The following is a 19,900-nucleotide window of genomic DNA, read 5'->3' as shown; positions in this document are numbered from 1 at the left end:
ACAGCCAAAGCACTTTGCCACACACGGAACCCATCTGATGCTTCCTGGCCACTGCATTGCCTCCACAGCCCAAACCAGTCCTACACTCCTAAGCAGAAAAGGTCATTTGAGCGACCCTGGGCTGGCAAACACCACACAGACAAGCACCTGTCTTCTACAAAGGAGCTAGCATAGTATTTTAATTATACCTGCATCTTCTGCCCTATTGCTTCGGTAATAAACAGCTTCATTACAGGGTCTCCCTGGGAGGAAGGAAGGGGATGATGTGCTGAGTTCATCCAACAGTTAAGAAGGCCAAAAGACCATGAACCAGATTAACGTTTTAAGTTGGGCAGTAAATCCTTCCAGTCGATTTGTGCCTTATTTGCTCTGCTCTAATTGAGTAGATTCTGTAGAAGTGAAGGACAGAAGGGGAAATGAAGCACTCCTCCAGAATAGCGCAGTGGAGGAAAGCAGCCATACCTGGCTGAAAGATGGCTGCCCAGTTTCTTTTTGGCTTTCTTCACAAGGTAGTTGCAGATTTCAGTCATCTGCTCCCTTATCCATCTGATATCCTCAGGGATATCTGGTAGCCATTCCAGCAACCTGGGAGACAGGACATAACCATTAGTTGGACCACACAAAGCATAGGAGGGAAAGAACTACTAGACCTTTACTCCCTGTCCAATGGGCCAAGGCAAGAGTTGTTGGGGGAGAGGACAGAAATATGTTCTGGGCAATGGTTTTAAGTGTTAACACTTCTTTTTGTTTCAATAAGAAGAGACCTAGTTTTGCCTCCTATGAACAGTTACTCATTTTTAGTGACAAGGACAATAAGAGGCCTTTCCACCACCATTCATAGAACTGAGGGGGAAGCAGCTGTGAAGGAGGAAAACAGCCCAGGACTTCTTTACATTAGAACCTGCACTTTCCATATTCTCCAACCCTTTTCAGATTTGGAAGATGTCTTTCCTCTGACCCTTTTACCACATACTGCCTCCTTCCAGAAACTTTTCACAGGGTGCCTTGTGCAAATAACAACTCTCTGATGGACCTGCCTTCCCAGATGTACAGTGTAGAGCTGGAGACAGCTAGGACTACTCTACTCCTCACCCCAAAGAGGGGTCACCTCTTGTGTCATTCCTACTCTCATCCCCACACTCTCAGTTCAGAAGTTTTTCCTCCAGGCTCCAAAGTTTATCACCAGTCTCTAGGGCAAGTTCCAGTATGCAACCATCCTCCTTCAAGCTGAAAGTATTGGCTGTAGCTGAGTGACATGGGAGACGGAAATATTTTTGTTCATGTGGCTCCTAACTGGTATGAACACTTTCCCCAGGAACTCTGCACTGCAGTTAGAAAGGATCCTACTCCTCCCTCCATTCATGTTCTACCAGCTATACCAAACACTTGGTTGCACTGGAAAGAAAGCCACCAAAGGAACCAGCTGAAGGCCTACCTGACCGTGAAGGAAACGGCAGACTCCAGAGGCAGCATGTAGGGGATCATCATTGCAGTGGCCACACGTATAGGCAGCATGTTGGAGATACCAGTCAAAAACCCTCTTCTTTCAGCACAAGCCTCCATAAGAGCTGAAGACAGAAGAGAATGTGGCTGAATCCCCTCAGCAGGGCTATCCCTTTCCCTGCCATATCCTGGGAGTTACCCATCCTGTGATCCCTCCTCTCTACCTCCAGTCCTTAAGGAAGTCTTGCTCAGGGGAATCATTTTCTGAGCACAGCTGAGGAGCAGCAGCTTTTAGCTTTAACAGGCTCCCAAAGAGGCAAGCATCAAGACCCCCTCCTTTCCTTCCCACAGCTCTGCCTCCACAGGCCAAGCCACACCTTTACCTAAGAGGCCCAGACTCCAGCTAAGCACTAGTTGCTGCCAGTTCAATCCCTGGGGAGCAGGATCCAGCCAAGCATAGTCACAAAACATCCCAGCAATCCCCTGTGGGCCAGGCAGCACAGGAAAACTGCCCAGGCTCTCTCCCTTGGGACCATACCTTGGTTCAGTTTGGGAGGCAGGTGTTCAAAGATGTGCTCTTCAACAACAGCAAGGGCAGCATTGTCCTCCAGCTGGTCCTCAGCTTCTGTTTCTCCCTCTTTCTTCTCTCCTGGGGGAGCTTCTATGGCAAGGAGAGGTCGGGCAGGACTTGGACGATGAAGGAGACCTGAGAAAGAAGTCATACCATCAGGATGACACAGACTTGCTGCCCTGTCTGCCTCACCTTTGGAGTGTTAGGCTTTGCTTCACCCTAGCACACTCCTCAGCCAGATAGACATAGTGCCCAGCCTGTTTAGCTTATATCTGTGGTGATGCTTACCACAATATGCTGAAACCTGGCTCCTTTAAGGTCAGCCTCTCTTTCCCTGCCAGAAATTCTAACATCTCCCCTGTAAGCACTGCAGGGTGCTGTTGGGTAGTGTTTTATTGCAATATACTATGCTAGTGAGTACCAGTTTTTCAGGCAGGATTTCTCTCCTGCAGCTTAATCCACAAACATAGCTGCGTGACTGCTCTTACACCAGTAAGGCATTGCAGCACAGAGCAAACAAGTGTGCTTGATCTGCTATAGACTGACACTAGGCAGCACCAGACACGCACACGCAGCATGCTACAACAGCTGCAGGAGACAAGGAAGTCCAGCACATAAAAAGGAGTGAAGCAGGAGTATCACACTGCCAGGCCCTGTGGGCTGCTGAGGGCAAGCCAGCACTTGGCAATGCTGCACCACCTTCAACATGCTCTAGTTGCACATAAAAAGGAGCAGGGTATCTGCACAAGCTCCAAAAGGCACTGATGCCCGATAACTGTGTTGGTGTGACACAGAGCATGGTGGGCTAAGTAGCCTCCCTGCCTAGTTGTGCCAAAGGCACCCTGGCTCTGGTCTCAGAGCAGTTAGAGTCCTCCTGTATCGCTCCACATAAGGAAAGGCATCTGCTCCACTTCTGCTTCTTAAGTGCTAAAATCTACTTATTTTTAAAACTTCTATATTCCCACAGCTGAGGTGCGAATCTCACTCCCATGCACCCCAGATCAGTTCTGTCCTTCCACCTTTCTTACACACCACCAATCACCCCCAAGGCGAGGCCCCCAAGCCTGCCACAGAAGGGATTAAACAAGTCAGAGTATACCCTGTACAAACACCCAGTGCCTTACCATTCTTCTTCAGGAAGTGCAGTGCATCCCGATAGCCCTGCTTGCACATGTCCCGCAGCACCTGTGGAAAGAGGCAGGCAAGCACAAGTCATTTGGAGAGGGTCTGGCTGAGCAGATCAAACATCCAATTCAAGGCTGGCTATAGAGGAATTCTCCTCAATCCTGAGCTACACCAAGCACAAGGCTCACCCTTGCCAGTCCTTCCCAGGCTTTGAGCAGGAATGGGAGGCATAATACAAATGCCTCTGATAAGGGCATCACAGGATAATTCAGGTTGGAATGTACAGGTTCTATGTATGGACGGGCTTAGATTTGGGGCCACATCATTTGCCCATGTAGAGCTGAGGTTACTGTGGGCAGCCTTTAGCAAGCCACCTGGATAAGCAGCCAGCAGAGAAAACTTCCCAGCAGATGCCAGGGAGGGCCACAGTGCATCTGCAGATAAAGCTGGCTAAGACCCGGGAGGGGGCAGGGAAAAACTTGTCCAAGTGATTCAAGCACATGGACGCTTGTTTATTATGCTCAAATGCCAGGGCTTTCTAATGCTGAATTTGCCTTTCTCAGAAGGAGAAACGCGCAAAGCTGTTTAGAGTGCCACCTGATCTACTGGCACTTTTTAGGAGACTGCTACTGGCTTCAGGCTGGCAGCTACCACCTGACCTTAAGAAACTTGAGAACACATTGGTTCTGAGAGCTTATGCATCCTTGTTTAGAAGTAGGGCTGGCTTCCTGGCAAATGCCAATTTACAGAGAGCCACGTGGGAATATTTTCCAAGCAACTGCTAGCACCTAAATTCCAGACCTTCCAGTAGTAAAAGAAAACCAAGCCCTCTATACAACTTTGTGCAGATGGTCAAGGTTTGCCAAGTCACAGGGTTGCTAATGTCAAGGTGAAAAAAAAAACCCAGACAAACCAGAGATACAAAAACAGTATAGTGTCTAGAATCCTCTTCTGTTGAACTGCACTGTACAGCCAGCATTTTTGTACTGTCCCTAAACCTTGACACTGCCAGGGATTCTCACCTGTGGCTCTGGAGGGAACAAGGCCTTGGAAAGGCGATAGAGATTGCGAAGGTTAAACTGGATGCTTGTATTGGTGAATCTGAGCTCATGCATGTTTGTGGAACTGTCCCGTGGACAGATATCGCTCTCTCCCGAGAACGGGGACACCGTGATTGTGTTCTTCAGCTCATAGCGTGGCAAGTTGTCAGAAATCCCTCCGTCCACATACCTCTGAAATAAAGACAAATGAAGCACCTTCATTCATGTAACTGATTAAGCGACTTTTCTTTTCTCAGTGTGCCTGTTCAATAACTTAGGGAGAGAAGGGAGAACATCCACCAGCACTGGAGGAATTAAAAGCAGTGATACCACAGCTGTGCTGTCTGTGACCTCTTTTTGTTACGTGCTTTTCTCCTTAGAATTGTGTTTTTTGGTCACCAGTGGTCTCAGTGAGAAAGGCATAATTCACTGTCCAATTAAATAATGACCCCCCAACAACCACTCACAGTGCAAATTAGCACTGGTCTAAGCTGTCACACCGTGACATTGATCCACTCAAATAAGCCATTCTTGACTTGTTTTTAAAATTAAAGAGCTCAGACACAGGTCCCACCAGAGAACAGTTTGTTAATGAAGAACAAAAGCAGCTGATTTGGTGCTAGCAGGCTTATCAAGCAGCAGTCCCAACACGTGCATACACATTTGGAATCCACTAGCTTTTGGCACGATAACAGAGTACAAGGGACTTGGGTTTTGCCCCAGCAGGCACCCACTTATCAGAGAATGTTCTGTACACATGCCCCATAAATACATTTGTGTTATTCTTGCAGGAAGAACCACCCTGCTAGCATATACTTGATTTAAAGAATTCTTTAGAGTATCATAATTGCACAGGGAGCTAAGCAAGACAATCCCTATCATGGGCCTTTGGCAGAGCAAGCAACATGCAGAAGATAAAAAGAAAGGGGTCACAGGTCAGGTTGAAAAGCAGCAAGTTTGAGACCCTTGCAGACCAACTACTCTGGCTCCTGTGAATTCCTGCCACAGGAGAGTCCTACCAATTTTATAGTAGGGTTAATCCTGCCCTTTTCTGCTTGAAACCCTTCCCTTTGGATGGTCCAAAAGGGAATGAACTTACACAGTCCCATCAGTAGGAGCCCTAACAAGATCAAAGACGAACCCATCTTCCAGCTCACTCTGGTGGATGAGGAGCTGAGCAGGCACAAGGCAAAGCTGGTGGAGGCTGAACCCAAGCTAAGCAGGGAAATGCTGATGGCAAGCTTCATTCTGCCCTGTGCTTTGCTTTTTCTCATAGACAGACCGATAACCGGCATCGGTCTTTTGCTGCACGATGCCTAGAAAAATGCTGTTTGTTTTGGTCAGAGGTTGCTTTGCCCTTTGTTCTCTCTTGCTCTGGATGGCAGACGGGCAGAGACCTCTTTGATCAGCTCCTGTGAGCCCAGGGAAGAGCTCATAGGCTCTTGGGCTCAGAGCAATTATATTCAGCTATAGGGATCCACCTCCCATCCAGGGAACAGGATCAGGGTGGGCTACATAGCAAATTTCTTAGGGGCAACATAAACCTCTGGGCTTCTTCTGCATACAGCCTACAGGCTCATACTGTGGACTGGTGTCATTCCATTCAGCAAGCACTAGGAGTGCCAGGCAGGGAGATGGTTTGTAATTATAGTCGTAGGCTACAGACTGCCCTAACTCACAGCACAAGACATCTCATCGTCATGCCAGGCCTTGTTCAGACATGGTATCAAGGCAGCAACTTCTGCACCACCCAGATTTGGGCAGCGAAGAAAGTGGAAGGGAGGGATAGATTAACTCAGGGTAAAATACATCCAGTTAGAAACAGCAGCACACAGCTTTCTTACAGGATGCTTTCTAGACAGCAGGGATCAGGTGCCAAAAGTCAGTTGAGCTCTCATCCCCTTTTAAAGGGGGCATCAATTTTCCCCAAGCACAGAGTAACCACAAAGAGGGATCCCCTGCCGCCACAAAACATGCTCCACTGAAAGCCAGACCATGCATAGCCCTGGCTGGAGAAGTCTGGCTGACTCCCAGTGGAGAGAAGAGACCAGGATAGGTGGAGTGGGAAGAGGACAGAGCAAAGCAAGCAGCACAGTGCCAGACAATCACTTTGGTTAGAGAAGATGGAGGTAAATGGTTTTGCCATTTATCTAAGACAATGCATGTTTTCTGCTCAGGATGCAGAAGCATAAGTTTCCCTGAGGGTGGCAGCATGAGTGAATAGATGTCCTTTAGAAAGAAGGGTTCACACACATGCACCACCCTCATCCTCCCCTTCATGGGGCTACCAGAATTCAGAGACGTGAACACTGGAAAAAGATTAGGAGGAAGGCAGGATTTGGGTACCAATTTTACCTTGCACACCAACCTTCAGATGCCTTGAAAACCGTTTCTCGTGCTTTGAGTTAGCCTGTCAGTCTGTCCTGTGGTAAATACAGTAATTGCAGGACTGCTAGGAGCTATGCAGTCCAGTTTCAAAGCCTTTTCCTAGTCTCATACCCAACCTAGTTCAGCATCTCCCAACACCAGGCCCTCCTTCAAAGGAGGAAGGAGCCATTATTTTCTGGGGGAGAGAGAATTAATTTTCCCATCACATTCATTTTTTCCTCTTTTCCCACAGAGAGTGTTGACGTGAAGGTCATCCCTTGGTGTTCTCGGGCAGCTGAAAATTCCTGAAACCTTGAGGATGTATGCAGTTGGGAAGAAGGGATTTTGCCTGAACCAGGCTGACCTCAACTGGCACTCAAGAGGTCTCACGCAAGAGCCACCACTACGCTCCCACCAGCTGTGGGACAGAAACCCAACCTGCAGCTGTTGAGCAAGCCCCTAAACAATACTATGTTGTCACTTCTCTGAAAACATTTCCTCTAGTCATGTTTGCTCTAGATCACTTCCCTGTCCAAAAGGCTTGCATAAGACAAAAACATACAAGCTATAGAGTAGGCAGGAGCAAAATTGACCTCACTTTTAGGACATGGGTAGCAGCGGGAACAGATTTGATGCCCTGCTCTGGCAGACTGTGGCATCTTGGCCAGGTCACTTAGGGGAAACCAAGGCATATATAGGTTAACAGATCCCTTTTGATCAGATAGTTTCCATATGCACAGAGGTTTGGAGCCTCAGGGCTAGAGAGGGTCGTACTGAAGAGCTAGGAGAGCCATCTGCTAAAACGGCCGTCACTTGCCCAAATTGGTATTCACTCCTGACAGGAGAGTATAGAAGAAAACAGCACACCAGTTGCTGCACACAAGACGCAGAGGACAAAACAAGCCAAGAGAGAACTGCCCATGGCGTAGATGGTACAAATACACCACAGTGGGATAGGAAAAGAAATTTATTTGGCACTCTCCATGGGCAGCAGCAGAACCATGAGGCACAAATATGGAAGAGATCAACACATGCTTAAGGAGGCAACCCAAAGGTATGGAAAAAGCACTGGCCACCCAGAACAACAGCGCTTGTGTAGGAGACAGCGGTGTAATAATGTTGAAAACAAATGGTAGCGACAAGGTAATGGTAGCAACAAGGTAATGCCAATATAGGTACTGAGAGCAAAAAGCAAAGACCTAGGAAAAGGAGAGGGAGGCTTAAAGAAAACCCTAGCACATAATTAGCTTGAAACCCTAATACATAATTAGCTTGGGAAGCTCCATGCCCTGGGACACCACAGGCTCAGGAATTTAGCAGCGTTCATTAGAGAGCTGTATGAGCACTGCAGGACCCACCCCCCTTCCCCGTGTAGCTGATTAGGGAGTTACCCTTCCTCATCATCACCAACACTCATAATCCTGCACCACCACCTTCCTGCAGCAGTCTGTGGGTCTGCAGTAAGTCCTTAAGCACTATTTGCCAAGGAAAAGTTCCTGCCCCCAGCCTTCACTCCTCTAAACATTTTCCAAAGACAAACAACTATTCTGTTAAATCCTCAGGTCTTCAGGAAATTTTCAGCCAGCTGCAGGCAGCACTGAAAAGAAGGTATATCCAACGAAGAATGCCAAGCCTCATGTTTCAGAGAGCCAAGTCTTGTCAGTTAACAGTGGGGACGCTGCTCTGTTGCAGCTGTTTATCTGGGGATTTCTTGTGCCTCTTCAGGCTAATTGCTGCCAGCAGGCTGGCAATAGGACTGTCAAAACTGAGCACCAGCATTTCTGCCTTCTCATTTATCAGCACATAATTTAATGAAGAAACATCTTAGAGTCTTACTTACCACTCCACGCAAGGTAGGAGGTATCAGCCCACAATAGACAGGGATAAAAGAGCTGCAGACACAAGCCTGAGGGAGAAAGAGATCCAGCATGTAAAACCCTTTGAGTAAGAGCCAAATCAAAGCCTGCTGAGCCTCCTACTCTTCCCAGAGTACCACACTGGCACGCGCTGACAATTATACTCTGTTACTAAGGTCATTTGGAGACCAAGACGAAACAAAACAGCTTGTGGCTCCTCCTCAGCCCTCTTCTGTATATTCCCATTCACCTGAATCAGCTCCTCCTTGGACTTGAAGTCTGAAAGTATCACATTTTCTCCATCAGAGACCCGTGTGAGGGAGATGCCCAAACGTCCTGCTGCTACCTCATGCCCATTCTCCGGCACAGTCTTGGATAGGCAGATCCGAATGATCTTCACCAAGTTGAAAGATGGGTGGAGTGGGCCCAAGAATCTCTTCCGTGCTTCTTTTGACACTCGAATGATACTGGCACCAGCCTCACCTGCAACAAGAGAAAGAAACGCACCATGAAATGCTAGTCAAAACAGCCTTCTTCACAAAATCAGGGACAGAAAAGCCTTGTCCAGCTTTACTCAGAGGTTTCTACCACCTGCTGATATAACTCAAGATGAAAGGCTATAATAGACAGTGTCAGAGAAGTCATGGAAATTTGCTGTTGGCCCTCATACTTGCTCACTGTGATAGGCTTGCCTCATCTTACATATTATATAAAGTCCAGGAAGATCAGAGGCATCTTTTTCAGCAGATCCTGCCTCACTGATCAATGCAGGACTGGTAGAAAGAAACTAACACAGAAAACAAGGGCACTGCTTTAACAGCTTTGAGCTTGTGGCTAAACCCACTCCAAAAATACCTTCCACTAGAACTTCTCTAGCAAGCATCTTTTTTTCTGACTTGAAACAGTCACCCGCCAGTAGGCAGAGACACTGATGCTTTCCAGCTAATCAAGTGGCAACAGCTCTCTTGCTAATCTCAGCCACATCTCAGGTGAGCAGAATGGAAGTAGAGTTTTCCTATGTTTTTTGCAGAGTTGCTGCGTTCTCTCAGCACTGCTTGAACATCCTTCCCAGCCCAAATCCACAGCCCTATAGACCCATTTAAGCAGAGGGAAGGGAGAAAGGCATTTTGAGGCAGTTGAGTCAAGATCATCATCTTGACTAGGATTCAGTTTGCTACGCTGTGTTAGGGAAGGAGTGACTTAGAGACACCTGAAGAGACTTTGGTGCCACATTGCCTCCACTGTGTCCATCTCCACAGCATTAGAACAGGCCCTGACGGCAAGCAGGATTCACAGAGGCGTGCGTGCTTTACACTTTCACATAGTGACCCAGCTGGGGCTGGAGAGAGAAGATACATCCTGACCGTGCAAAAGGAAAGGCATCTAAGCCCATTATCTCATGGTCACTAGGAACCCAATCTGGCAAGAACATCAGGGCTCCGCAGCGGGGAAGGGAGGGAGGGAGGAAAACAGAGCAAAAACAAAAACATCAATCCAAGCCAAATCCTCAACACCCAGCATGCTGCCCTTTGCACACACTGACCGCTGCCTCCACACTTGTCTCCTGGCCAGGGTGAGATGCAAGACTAAATCCCCTGGGTACCAGGCAATCGGTGTACTCCCAGGGACATAGGGAAAATACATACAAGAGCAGTAAGATGATCGGGGAAAGCAGCCATGCTCTCACAAATGAGGACTTCTCTCCAATCAAACTGAAGTTCAGTTCTTGGACAAAGATGAAATACCCTATCCATTCAAGTCAACTTGAAATCTCCCCACTTTGCTCTCCTCCCCACCCAGTCTTGTAACTGCAGAAAGGAGGCAGCAGAATGGAAGTCAAGTTAGACCTAGGTTAATAAATAGAGATAAGAGCAACACCCTCAGCGCTATTTTGACCTAGCCCATTCTTTTGCAAGACGTGCTTAGCAGCATGTTTTCCATTAGCACAGCGTGGGAACGCAATTCTGTGTAAGGAAAGCCACCGCTACCAGTAGCTCCAGCAAGCACAGAACCAGACCCTGGAACATGTATTCTGGGGTCAGGATTTTAGGCACTGTGAGGTAGTAACTCAGCAGAAGATCCAGGTTCCCCTTTCTGAAGGGATTTTCAGCACTATAATCTCAGTCTTCTGCTCTGTCCTGGAGCCTAATTCTGATCTTCCTTACTCAATCAACAGTAAGCCATTCAGCCCTAGTAGCTACATGGTTCAACATCCTTCCTAACATGAAGGAAGTCAGCCTCACACCAAAATGGCATTTTATAACACCGAAGCACCTCATAGTGCTCCCTAAGACACCCTCACATCTGACAAGGGCTGAAAGGCACACAAAGAATCTGCAACAGAGTCAAAAACTGAATGAACCCCACTCCAGCACGTCAGCCACACAACCCTAGGAAATTCTGCTGCACTGATTGCACTGCAGGGACTTGCTGGTTTAGCTGAAAAACCCAACAGGCAGGTGAGTGTTGAGCATGCAACTGTGCAGAGATGCCCACTGTGTGCAAAGCCCCGCTGGGGAGTGACCCCACAGATGGTGCTTAGAGAAAGATGCTTTCAGACTTCATATATTAGCGTGCAGAAAGAAATATTTAATAGTAATACTGAAAACAACTGTAATAAAGTTGAGCTTTTGACTAACGTTTGAGCTAAAATCTGAGTTGGAAATTGCTTAAGGAAACAAAACAGCAAAGTCCCAAATATGCCAAGAAACACACTGTCCCAACTTTTGAGGATGGGCATTGCCGCGCTGCCTGCTCTGTCACCATTACACAGCTGAGGGGCAGGGGGAGCAGGGGAGAAAAAGGGGACAAAAGAATTACTGCTATATAGCAATGTCCTTCTTTCAATCATTTTTATATCATACATGTGTGTATACAAATACACTGATTATGCATAAGCAGTTCTGGGTTATTCTACTTGAAGGGCAGCTGTAATCCTGCTGAACTTGCTGGCTCACTTACACCAGTGCCAAGAGCAGAAAGGCTCTGCAGGGAGAAGTAGGCACAGGGTGATCTGCAGCACCACCAGCTTTCCTAGAAATGGGGCCAGCTCAGGGCTCAGCCAGAGGAGTCAGGTTTACATAGCTGGGTCCATGACAGATAAGGCCGCTTGGAAATAAATTTGGGATGAGAAAGAGGAGGCGAGAGGGCTTTAATCCCACTACTACCACAAGAGCCATTCCAGGAAAATCAGTACAAATTCTGCTTTGGGTTTTGCAGAGCCTGCCAGAGTGAGCTGCTGAATGAGAGGTGGTAAAAAGAGAGATGAGTCCTGCAGGGGTCAGCCACAAGCTGTCACTTACTGGGACTAATCCAATGACAACTCCAGCCACAGAAAAGATTCCCATTCCCAGAGTTCGGATGGATCTGGTGCTTCAAGACACAGGGTCACATGAAAAACCTGAACTAAGTTCCTTTCCCTTTCCTGAGGTATGGGCCAAGGGACACAGAAAATCTTTAATAGCTAGCATTGACTGCTGAGAAAACACTTTATTCTTCTCCCACCATCCAATTTATCCAGCCCTTCCCCCCCATACAGATTTACTAAACCAACACTCCTCTAAATGCTGGTAGTAATAATAACAATGCATGAAATAGTCATTCTTCCCCGCAGTGTGTTTTGTCAACACAAGCCTGAATGCAGCAGGGCAGTTCTGACTCATCGGAGCTTTGGTGGAGACAGCATAAAGGAGTGTCAGACTGTCCAGCCCTAAACACCCCAGCTGTGCCCCTGCAGGACAAGGGTTGTCTCTACCAGTTGAGCCTGTGATCTTTCCGCAGTGGCTACAAGGGACCAGTTACCCTCATCTGTAGGAAACAACCTGAAGGCAACTACTAGCTCATAATTCATTTTCTAGCTATGTCAAGCCAGTTTCCCATTACCTTATTGATATGGCAAGATCAGCACATTTTAAAAATTGGTTGTCGCTTCCACCAGGTATGCTCGACTCCAAAATGATCCAGTCGCTTAGTACCCGCTGCCTTGCATTCTCAGGTATGGCTGCTCACCACAATACAAAACCAGAGCAAGGTACAGGTCATGCATGTCCAAGAGAAGCAGCAACAAAGGAGATTGAGCTATTTTGAGGATAGCCCAAAGAAACTAAGGCCCATTGCCAACTTCTTCACCTTTCACTCTGAAGGCTCATTCCCCTAAACTACCTTTCTCTAACCTGAGAAGCACTCATTAGCACACACTATTTATAACTGCATATGAGCACCCCAGCCAAAGTAGTCTGTGACTCCAGATCGGCCATCTAAATGATGTTAGCTGGAGTGAGGGACGTTCCCAGCAGCCTGGCTAAGAGCTCAGAGATGAAACAGAATGGTTACTTCAAGCCTGCGCAATACCTAAGGACGAGGACCAGCACAAAGATTAAGCACCTTAGGTACCTTCTGTGGGAAGCTGCAGAAGGAGTGGTGGGAAGAGAAAAATGGGCCTTTTCAGACTTGTATCTTCAACAGCAAGTCTTTGGCTGTGCTCTCACACTGAGGGCACATGATGCCTCGCCCGTTGACATGAGACCATCCAATAACAACTATTTTCCAGCCAGCAGAAGGACAGTTGACCCATAAAGTATTTCAAGAGGGGTGGGCGGGAGGGAAACAAAGACGTAATAAACAAAAATAGGAGCAGAGAGCAACGAGGAGGGAGGGAGCATTTGGGACATTCCACCAAGCAACTCCCACCGCTGCTGCTCAGCCGTGACATTGCGGCTCCCTCTGGAAAGGCTCCATGTCGGTACAAAGATCACCATCTGCGCCAAGAACATTTCTGCTCCCCAGGCTAACACAGCAGTAAACAGAGCGTAAGCTTGAAGGAAAGGCATTCAAACAGGGATGGAAAATGAAGGACAGCATGGATGGTGATGGATGCCAAGGCAGCATCTCCCATTTCTGCTGGCAGAAGGCATGCATGGGGAAGCCAGTGGTGACTGCACCCCAAGGGAGCTTCAGGACACTGCTCTAGTTCCGGTAGAAGCATACAAGTAAGCCCTTCTGCCCCAGGATTGGCCCAGCACTAGCTGAAGGATCTCCTGGAGCAGGTCTAGCTCCTCTTTCCAGGCTATTTTTAAGGCCCTACTGTTGCCTGCACATGTCCTTCTGGAGGCTGTGGTCCCTGTAGTTCAGGTAGCACAGGAGACAAACTCCCGCATTCCTGCTGGCTCCTCATAGACCAGCAGTGCCTTGCAGTAAGGAGACTATGCAGTGACAGCCCGCCAGACTGCAGATGCCTGGACTAACAGAGCAGGCAGGGAACTGTGCAGCCCCTGTAAGAGCTCTGCTAAACCTGTGCCTCATTCAGCACCAACAAGAATCCAGACAGACTCCTTCCTATGCATCACAAACACTCAAGGTACCTCTCCTCTCTCTGCAGGCCTATCGCCAAGCTATGGCTCCAAACTGGCCAGACACACAGATGCTGAAAGCTTTGAAAGGAAGCCAAGTAGCAGAAGGCAGTGCAGGTGCTTTTGACATTGTTTCAGTACCTGGACAGCCTAATGCCTTGCTAGTTTGGGATGGCATGACCAGATATTCAGGCCACAAGCTTCTCAGCACAGAAGCCAGCTCCTGCGTATCACAAACGGTAAGGCCCACAGCCAGCTTAGAAAGATGTCTGCACGCTACCAAGCACAGATGCTCCCTGCTAGAGCCCCCAAGCTGCAATCTTTGCTCTGCACTTTGCTTTTGACTCAGACGCTTGCTACAGCATCACCGGAGGTGTCAACATTTCCTATCGGCAGATCCCTTTTCAGAGCTGAATTTAGGAACAGGCAAGCCAGAAGGCATTCACTAGCATGATCTCACTCCAGGCTAGTTTAGCTTGGCTGCTCGTCCCTTGCTGCTCCAGATGGGGAGCTGTTCCAGCATCTGATCCTTGCAGCAGCTAAAAGCCAGTCTGTAATGATGAGCACGGGTTTCAGGAGACTCTCCTGCATTCTTCCACAAAAACCCTGAGCTGCTCAAAAGCAGCATGCACACCTGCCTGTTCTTTGAATACCAAGGCTAAGCAATACACATGCTTTTCCTGCCCAGCCTCTCCTAGGAGGGCACTAATGCAGTCCTGTTGCCAGCCTGAAAGTGCAAAGCTGTAAACAAGAGACACTGAAACAAAATTTGCAAGTTGACAACTAGAAAAAAAAACTAACTGAATTTTAATGGATATTTACCCACACAGGCAGCTCAAACTGTCAAAAAGCGCCTATTTACTCGCCAGAAGGAAGAGCACATAGCAACAGGCCCAGTGATCCAAGGACAACTAATTCTTGTGGCCAGTGACCTCAGTTTGTGAAAGATGCCCTCTCTTTGGCTGGACTTCTGTGCCTCTTCCCATGCTCATGCTGAAGCAACCTGGTTTCTACTCATTGCCTCAAAAGAGCAAAAACCAGGCAGACCTTCACTTGAGATAAGCTAAGCGATGGCCAGTTCTGAATGAGAGCCTGACCCAAGGCATTCTCCGATTGCCTATCTGTGAGGCTGGAAGAATGTCAAAAGGGGATCCAAAGAAAAACCTATGCCTGCAGGAAACAGTGAGAATGAGATATGCCCTCTGAGACATTTACAAGTGATAGGTGTACCCCACAGCTGGTGACAGCTTAGAGATCACTGGCTTAATTTCCGGTGTGAAATCTTAAAAACAAATGTGTCAACAAAACATGTGCACGTAGAAAAATCCATCCCTCACTTGCCAGAAGTTGTATAAATCCCATTAATTAATGTGATGTAAAGCTGCTCATTTTCGAGCATGTCAGCTTGGGGGAAGGAAGCTAACATGAAACCTCTGAAGTCACCAATTACTTTCACATCTGTGCACATCTTCCTGAAATATTGAGAAACATCATGTAGCAGAACAAAGTGTTCTTCTAGGACTTCCCTACTTTTTGTTGTTTTGAGGTATATCTAGGTATTTATTTCAAGGTTTTCACTCATTCCTTCTCTCCTACTATTTTGCCATCAGATAGCAAGAAGCAGCTCAGCTGACTTGCCTTGGATACAGGAAGGAAGCTTTCCCCCCCCGCCCCCACCCTGATGCACACATAGCAAATACAACTCCCCCCAAACACGAACCTAGGCTGTATGAGGACAGCTCCTGCACTGCTGGCTGTTCTCTGTGGCAGATAACTGCTTCCATCAGGGGCTTCGTGCAGGGATTCAACCACAGAGCTTGATAAAAACAACTCTGCAAAGGAGGGCTCTTAAAAAGCCCTGGCCCCTAACCATAAATAACAGTCTCTCTTCCTTTTCTCCAGAGAGAGGGGCACCGACACATACAGCATAGGAGTTGACTCCTAGGGATCCCTATCAGACTAGGAAAAGAGATGCCTAGTCTCACTTTACAGGTGGAAGCACCAAGATGAAGAGATAGCTTTTCAAGTAGGGCCAGCTCATGCAGCTGGAGGCAGATGCTGAAGGAAGGGCTCAGTCTACTACACCTTCTAGCCCAGATTCTCAACACTCAGCATTGCAAAGTCTAGACACAAGTAGTGCCAAGATGCAGGCTGCAGCGGGAAAGAGAAGCATGTTCACATCACCTGCAACTGTTTCAGAACCACGAACCTCCCTCTTATTAATGTATTTGTCCCAGAGATGTTTCTTTTCTGCTTAGAGTAAAATTTCAAAAAGCACAAAGAGCTATTAACCACTTTATCTATTAAATTAAATAAACCCACAATGAAAGGAGCCCTTTTTCCCCTCTGAGCCAAAAGGAATAGTCATCTTATGTGTTCTGGAAACCAGTTAAGAGTTGTACCAGAACTATTACACCATGTCCCGGATGCAGGGAAGCAGATAAGGAGAATACCCGCATTTAAGTCACCCATTTTTCCCTTTTGCACATGGCAGCTCATAGCAACTGCTGCCTGCCTGCCCTCACACTGGCATTCAGAGGGTAGGCCCCTCATGCAAGCCGCAGAGCAAAAAGGCTTTGTGAGAATGGATATAAGAGCTATCCAGCTTGATCAGGTCTCTCAATGAAACCTTGCACTGGCCTTCGGAGCACTGCGCTGGACTTGATGTAGTGTTAGTAAACCAAAGCCTCATCATCACCCTACTGACATCCTGCAAGCCAAGGCTCACTTTGTTTCTGTGGACAGGACTGAAGCATTCACACTTGCAACACAAACTAGAGAACAGAGCAGCTGCTACTAGAAAACAAATCAATAGGAACTAGAAGAGGCAGCTCAGTTCAGGCAGAGAGCCAGGATCATTCTGTCACAACCACAACAGCAATCCCCATGAGCCTAATCTTTTTCCACTGTAATTCCCTAATACAAAGCTTAATTTGGTACTTGTTTTCATTGTTAGAGGAAATCAAATAGCATAGGAACACACGAAGAGGAGAGGTTGCTCAGGACACTGGGCAAGCTATAATGAAAGCCATGCCCTGTCCTTATCCATCCATGTCAAACCTACAGTGCAATTCAAACTGCATTGGGTGACAGGAGAAAGGGATTCACAGATCAAGAGGAAGATCCAGCTCAGATCCCTGCTGCTTGCTCTGAGCCAGAGCAATGATGGTTCCAGAGTCATCTTTTAAAAGCAAAAACTCAACCAGAGAAAGCCAGCGGAGGGGAAGAGATAAGGGCCAGGATGGGGAGAAGAACGGACTGAAAAAGCACGCTCCTCCTGAGAACGCTAAATAGCCTTTCTCCACTGCCCTGCACAGAGGCGTAAGTGGTGCAGTGCCAAGAGCAAGTGTCATACACATGCACGACACTACAGACACTCCATACTCGCATCTCAGGGTCAGTTTACAGGACAGCAACACACACCTAAAGAAAGGATGCTCTGTTTCCACTGTGTGGTACCATCGCAGCAGAGGTTCCACTAGAGGTAAGATGCTCTAGGAAAAATAAGATTAACACTACAGGATAGAGCCTTGGCTTCTCCTGGCTACCGAAATACCAGCAAGGCTAAGTCAGCTTGCCTTTGCCAGGCACCTGCACCACAGATTCACGAAGATGAAAAGTGAAATACACAGTCAGCATTTCTGCTGCCGCTCCAGAGTGGCTTCAGCTGTATGACACAGTAGCCATTGCCCTCAGCTGGCTAATACCAAAATAGGGCTGAACACCAAGAAGGTCCACATAGAGCTTTCTGCAGCTTTCAGTCTAATCCCTGCTGAACGCTCTCCTGTGTGTGCATAGGCAGCGATTGCTTTGTGTTCACCAGAGATGTGGCTGGCCCCATCGTTCGTGAAAGGGCAGCCTGTCTCCTTCTCCCCTGTCCTCTCTTGCTGTACACTCACACAGCTGCTAGAACACTGTCTTGCCCTGGCACAGAACAAAAGGAATACCTCTAAAGTCCTCCTCTGGCCCTGAGCCTGCATCATGCCCAGCTCCCTCATGCTTGCACTGCTGGCCAACGCCCCATGCCCTACCAAGCACCTCCCCATGTGCCTGCAAGCACACTGCTTGCTGTGCCCACTTTGCCTTTCCATCTCACGCAGACATGTGAGGAGACACCTCACACCCCTGAACTTTTCTCCGCTTGCTGTGGCATTAGCGGAGCAGGCTACCAGCAAGGAAGCAAGAATGAGAAGCTTCATTCCAAAGCGGTCCTCAGCGAAAGACAGGAAGCCCAGACACATTTTGTTCTGGAAGGAACCTCATTCTGCATGAAGAAGCTTATTTGGGAAGTGGTTTCAGGAAGACTGAAATGCAGGCTGCATTCCTTGGGAGCCAAGACACAAGAGTATCTGGAGACTGATGCTACCTTTCCTCCATGGATGTCAGCAGCAGTCCAACAGACACAACACCTGAGCATTGAGATGCCTGAAGCTTTGAGACCAAACATGTGAGCAGGACAGATGATGCTTGCAGAGCACTGCACAGATCCCTTCGAGGGAGGGGCCTCTGCTTAACCTTTCCTGCAAGGCTGATCAGTGCAGAAGCAAGGAGGGTAGCAAGACAGATGTAGCAATGCCCACCTGGAGCTAACATACCCAGAATGAACCTGTGTGCAGAAGTATGGTTAGTAATTAAATAGCCAGTTTGTCTCCATAAAGAAGTTTTTAACCAATCCCACTATTATAACAGATACAACTACCCCTGTGCTGACAGCCTGCTCTGAACTGAACTTTCTCTATGCATGGCACGACTACAGGAGTCCGAATCCACACCCTGCCTCATTATATACTGGAATAACTTTCTCACGGCGACAAGCCCTGAATCAGCAGCATTCAAATGAAGCCAGAAGAGGAGCTCTTGTAATTAAGATATTTAAAGGGCTCCCTCATTCATTTACACCCTTAACTGCTGCCGCCATCATAAAACACTAAACTAGATAAACTGCAGGAGTGGCAGCAGAGACACTGCTAGAGCTGGCAACGCCAAAACAGTACTCAACCCTTCAAAAATCTAACCCTGAACAAATAGCTTCCAAAACCAGCATCCATCCAAAGAGATTGTATTATAGGAAGAAGAGAAAGAGGCTCATCCTCAAAAGAACTACTCCAGGCTCTGCACACCCCAAAGCCCAGGAAACAGCTGCACAGGCACTTCATAAAGCTTGGTGATTCCAGAGGACTCATCAGATAGAAGCCACCAGTGTCGATCTGGCCCTTCCCTGTACAGGAAGGATCATGGCTTCGGGTCTGGGCAAGCGTCAAAGGGCAACACAAAGCCTTGCATTCTACTAAAGCTATCAGCTTCCTGGTGTAGGGAAGGACCAAGACTGAGGATGGACGTGGACACACTGCAGAAAAACGTGACATACTGAGAAACCAAGGTAGAGACCTATCCTCTCAAAAGCGATCCTAGACAAGGGGGCCAGCAGTGATGAAGCAGGAGCTCGTGAAGTCTCAGATTGCTAAAATGGCCTTATGGGAGTGATTGATACACATTTTGTAGCAAGCTTCTCTCTCACTTGTCTAGGGGAGCTTTTACACTAATGACCTGATGCTTGGCAATGGCACAGCTTCTGCAAACTGATTAAAAGGGGTTACATGACAGTCACACCTGACATACCCCAAGCACCAGGGAAAATAATGCAAGTTCAAGACAGAGGTTGAAATTCTAGGTCAGAGGAGTGACCAAGCAAAGATCACTTGAGCTGTTGCTATCGATGTCACACAGCTGGTGCAGCTGGCAGGGAGCAGGCTGGGTACCCTTCTGTTCCCACATTTGCAGGTAACAAGAGGAAAAACACACACATTGCTTTGACTATGTTTTTTGCTAAAAGCAGCTGCTTGGCTTCCCATGGACTCATCCAACAAGATGCCTGTGAGAGCACCTTTCCTTAAGGGAACTCATTGAAACCAGGCAGGCAGCAATAACAAGCTCTTCCCCACAACAGTTGCTGCAGGGTGCTCTGTCTGCTTGGCTGGCAGCTTACTCCTCTGGTCACCTGGCTCTGCAGTCCTGTGACAACTGCTGTCACTGATCCAGGCATAACAGCTTTTCCACCAAGCCAGTGGATATTTCTGAGTTACTGAGCACAGAACCACCAGCCCCCAGCCCTACTACCAGCCTCTATTTTGAGCCAGAAGTAAAAGCAGG

At 47.8% G+C, this 19,900-nt stretch overlaps 1 protein-coding gene across 1 annotated transcript in view; it reads right to left on the bottom strand.

The window, feature by feature from the left end:
- The window catches only part of PNPLA2 (patatin like phospholipase domain containing 2), a 30,707-nt gene that overhangs the window by 5,468 nt on the left and 5,339 nt on the right, over positions 1 to 19,900 (bottom strand). Inside the window, exons 2-8 of the mRNA XM_068944730.1 lie at positions 8,653 to 8,885; positions 8,387 to 8,452; positions 4,162 to 4,371; positions 3,139 to 3,199; positions 1,982 to 2,149; positions 1,436 to 1,568; positions 463 to 585 (exon numbers count right to left, since the gene is read on the bottom strand). Coding sequence (XP_068800831.1) covers positions 463 to 585; positions 1,436 to 1,568; positions 1,982 to 2,149; positions 3,139 to 3,199; positions 4,162 to 4,371; positions 8,387 to 8,452; positions 8,653 to 8,885 — 994 coding nt within the window. The remainder of the gene's footprint in view (positions 1 to 462; positions 586 to 1,435; positions 1,569 to 1,981; positions 2,150 to 3,138; positions 3,200 to 4,161; positions 4,372 to 8,386; positions 8,453 to 8,652; positions 8,886 to 19,900) is intronic.

Source organism: Struthio camelus, chromosome 5, assembly GCF_040807025.1.
Source record: "Struthio camelus isolate bStrCam1 chromosome 5, bStrCam1.hap1, whole genome shotgun sequence".
Classification (NCBI taxonomy): Eukaryota; Metazoa; Chordata; class Aves; order Struthioniformes; family Struthionidae; genus Struthio; species Struthio camelus.
Note: the sequence above shows the minus strand (reverse complement) of the source record. Positions and strands in the feature narration are given on the sequence as shown.